The sequence below is a fragment of the Neopelma chrysocephalum genome, unplaced genomic scaffold (genome assembly GCF_003984885.1).
Source record: "Neopelma chrysocephalum unplaced genomic scaffold, ASM398488v2 Primary Assembly neopelma1_97347, whole genome shotgun sequence".
Taxonomy (NCBI): domain Eukaryota; kingdom Metazoa; phylum Chordata; class Aves; order Passeriformes; family Pipridae; genus Neopelma; species Neopelma chrysocephalum.
Window position 1 is genome coordinate 6788 of NW_020925988.1, and position 3975 is coordinate 10762.

Here is a 3975-nt window from a genome sequence, read left to right on the forward strand (position 1 = left end):
CTGGGAGTCACTGGGAGAGACTGGGAGTCACTGGGATGGACTGGGAGCCACTGGGAGGCACTGCGACCACTGGGAGCACTGGGAGGCACTGGGAGGCACTGGGATGGACTGGGAGTCACCGGGATGGACTGGGAGTCACTGGGAGTCACTGTGGTGGACTGGGATGGACTGGGAGGCACTGGGATGAACTGGGAGCACTGGGAGTCACTGGGAGGGGGTTTGAAGCACACCAGTCCCTACTGGTACAAACTGGTGTGAACTGGTGCCCGTGGTTCCGCCCCCCCAAGGGCGGGGCCGGGTGGGCGTGGCCTCACCTCGGCTCCGCGGCTCCAATTCCAGCAGTTCCCGGCAGGTCTCCACCTGTTCCCACAGCACCTGGGGGTTGGCCACGCCCACCTCGGGCCTGAGGGGGCGGGGTTTGGTCAGAAAGGGGCGTGGTTTGGTCGGAAAGGGGCGTGGTTTGGTCAGAAAGGGGCGTGGTTTCGCTAAAAGGGGCGTGGCTTCCGCCCGTATTGGGATAGAAGCAAAGGGAGGGTAAAGGAGGGTCGAGGTGGGCGGGGCTTAATCAAAGGGGTGTGGTTTAGCCATGAGGGGCGTGGCTTAGTAAGAGAGGGGCGTGGCTTAGCAGCAAATGGGCATGGTTCAGTCAGAAAGGGGCGTGGCTTGCTCACCCCATAGGGAAACATAAGGGGGGGCTGAGGGAAGGTCCAGGTGGGCGTGGCCTCACCGAGGGGGTGTGGCCTCACCGAGGGGGCGTGGCTTTCTCCCCGAGGGGGGGCGTGGCTTACCAAAACAGCTCCCGGGCCGCGATTGGCTCCTGCCACCAGGCCTCGTCCTCGTCTAGGAGAGAAAGGGGCGTGGCCAAGGGGGAAAGGGGTGTGGCTCGAAGGGGCGTGGCAGGGAGTGGGCGTGGCTCTCACCTGGCAGCAGCATCACCTGGCGGTGGGCGGAGTCGGGCTCCCAGGTGACGCCCAGCTGGAGGCGTGGCCGCTCGGTGGGCGGGGCCTCTGCGGGTCGGGGCAGGTCCAGGAGCTTTGATACCTGTTAAGGCGTGTCCGGGAGCCACGCCCACGCCCCGCCCTAAGCCCCGCCCACCCCGACCACGCCCTGCTGTTTAAAGGAAGGATACCCAGGTGTGGCTGGGGCGTGGCCGCCCTTCCCCTGAGCGCCACGCCCCTTCCAGGGCGGAGCCATCCAGGGTCGCTCTCAGGTCCGGGCGATCCGGGCTCACCTGGGGGTGTGGAAACGGTTGGGTTTTAACCCAAAATCGGAGCTTTCCCGATCCCCAAAATGGGTGTTTTTAGCCCCAAAATATTCAGGGTATCAGGTCTACCCGTTAAAGTCAATGGGGTTGAGGGGACAACAGGTCTACCCATTAAAGGTAATGGGGCAAAGAGGACATCAGGTCTACCCATTAAAGTCAATGGGGAAAAGAGGACATCAGGTCTACCCATCACAGTCAATGGAGATCAACACATCATCAGGTCTACCCGTTAAAGTCAATGGGGCAAATGGGACATCAGGTCTACCCATTAAAGTCAATGTGGACCAATAGGTCATCAGGTCTACCATTAAAGTCAAAGGGGCAAATGGGATATCAGGTCTACCCAATAAATCAAAGGGGCAAATGGGAAATCAGGTCTACCCCATAAAGTCAAAGAGGCAAATGGTTGGGTTTTAACCCGAAATCTGAGCTTTCTGGATCCCAAAATTCATGTTTTTAAGGCCAAAAATATTCAGGGCATCAGGTCTACCCGTTAAAGTCAATGGGAGTAAGGGGACACCAGGTCTACCCATTAAAGACAATAGGGCAAAGAGGACATCAGGTCTACCCGTTAAAGTAAATGGGGCAAACTGGACACCAGGTCTACCCATTAAAGTCAATGGGGCAAACTGGACACCAGGTCTACCCATTAAAGTCAGTGCAGATCAATAGGTCATCAGATCTACCCGTTAAAGTCAATGGACAAATGGGACATCAGGTCTACCCATTAAAGTCAATGGGGATGAACAGGTCATCAGGTCTACCCATTAGAGTCAAGGGGGCAAACTGGACACCAGGTCTACCCATTAAAGTCAATAGAGATCAACAGGTCATCAGGTCTACCTGTTAAAGTCAATGGGGCCAAGGGGACACCAGGTCTACCCAATAAAGTCTAAGTGGATCAATAGGTCATCAGGTCTACCCATTAAAGTCAATGGGGACAAACAGGACACCAGGTCTACCCATTAAAGTCAATGCAGATCAATAGGTGATCAGGTCTACCCATTAAAGTCAAAGGGGCAAATGGGATATCAGGTCTACCCATTAAAGTCAATGAGGCAAACTGGACACCAGGTCTACCCATTAAAGTCAATGGGGATCACTGGGCCATCAGGTCTACCCATAAAGTTAATAGAGTCCAGTGATCTCAGTAGGTCAGGCCGCACTGTTTTGGGGTTTTTTTGGGGGGGGGGACACATCCAGGTGTCCAAGGGGTTCACAGATGTACAGAGGGGAGGACCCAGAAGTTTTCTGGGGGTGGGGGGGGAATCCAAGCGTCCTGACTCACCACGACAGGGCGGGAGAAGACGACGGCCAACGTGGCGTCCTCTCGGTCGACGTACACACAGATGATCCTCGGCGGGGGGGTGGCTTTTGGGGAACACCCCAAACATTCAGGGGGTGTCCCCAGGTACCCAGGTGAAGGACCCAGGTCTGAAGGGACCCCCTGTCCCCCCCAAATTACCTCGGGAGAGGATGCAGCGCAGGTAGACCCAGGCACTCTGGTCGGTGGGGTCGGTGAAGACGGCGTTCTGCACCAGCTCCAGCTCTGGGAGGGGCAAAGAGGGGACCCCAATATCTCAGGGGGACCCCAGGGGGCGTTTGAGGGGGCTCTGGTGAACCCCCAGTGTGTCCACACAATGTTTTGGGGGAGTTGACAAAGAGGCACCCCAAAAATCCAGGTCATCAGGTCTACCCGTTGGAGTCAATGGGGCAAATGGGACATCAGGTCTACCCATTAAAGTCAATGGAGATAAATGAGACATCAGGTCTACCCATTAAAGGCAATGGGGCAAAGAAGACATCAGGTCTACCCATTAAAATCAATGGGGATAAATGAGACATCAGGTCTACCCATTAAAGTCAATGGAGATTAGACATCAGGTCTACCCATTAAATGTAATAGGGACCAATGGGACATCAGGTCTACCCATTACACTCAGTGGGGCAAATGGGATATCAGGTCTACCCATTAAAGTCAATGGGAATAAATGAGACCAGGTCTACCTGGGGCAAATAGGACATCAGGTCTACCCATTAAACTAAATGGGGATCAATGAAACATCAGGTCTACCCATTAAAGTCAATGGAGATGAGTCATCAGGTCTACCCATTAAAGTCAACGGGGATCAGTGGGACATCAGGTCTACCCATTAAAGTCAATGGAGATGAGACAGCAGGTCTACCCATTAAAGTCAATGGCGATAAATGAGACCAGGTCTACCCATTAAACTCAATGGGGATCATCCCAACAAGCAGCAAAAAATTCCCAGATCCGGGAAAAATTTCGGGAATTTTCGCCACCCTCGGGAATTTTTTCCGGGAAAAAACCATCACTCACCCGCCTTCAGCCTGTCGGGGGGCATCGGCTTCCCGGCGGGCATCAGGAGCCGCAGGCGGTGGTGCCAGGCCGAGAAGTTGGAGAAGTCGCGGCTCAGGAGGTCTCCGGCGAAGGCCAGTTCGGAATCGGGATCTTCCCGGGCCACCAGCGCCCGCCGGTGCTCCCAGGCGTGGACTGGGAATGCCACCAGTATAAACCAGTTTGGCACTGGGAGCCCCTGAGGGTCGCTCCCAGTAAAAACCAGTAAAAACCAGTATAAACCAGTATAAACCAGTAAGGCCTGGGGCGCTCCCAGTGCAGCCTCGGGGTCGTCCCAAGTCACCGGTGCTCCCAGGCGTGGACTGGGAATGCCACCAGTACAAACCAGTTT

At 55.3% G+C, this 3975-nt stretch overlaps 1 protein-coding gene across 1 annotated transcript in view; it reads right to left on the bottom strand.

Annotated features, from left to right (window-relative positions):
- Positions 1-3960, bottom strand: part of LOC113961623 (geranylgeranyl transferase type-2 subunit alpha-like) — a gene marked incomplete at its 5' end in the record, with an annotated part of 9896 nt that extends 5936 nt beyond the window's left edge. The window contains 7 exons of the mRNA XM_027672044.1: positions 315-403; positions 789-840; positions 921-1032; positions 1130-1231; positions 2553-2635; positions 2730-2813; positions 3606-3960. Of these exons, the coding sequence (XP_027527845.1) occupies positions 315-403; positions 789-840; positions 921-1032; positions 1130-1231; positions 2553-2635; positions 2730-2813; positions 3606-3960 (877 nt within the window). The remainder of the gene's footprint in view (positions 1-314; positions 404-788; positions 841-920; positions 1033-1129; positions 1232-2552; positions 2636-2729; positions 2814-3605) is intronic.
- Positions 3961-3975: the final 15 nt, after the last annotated feature.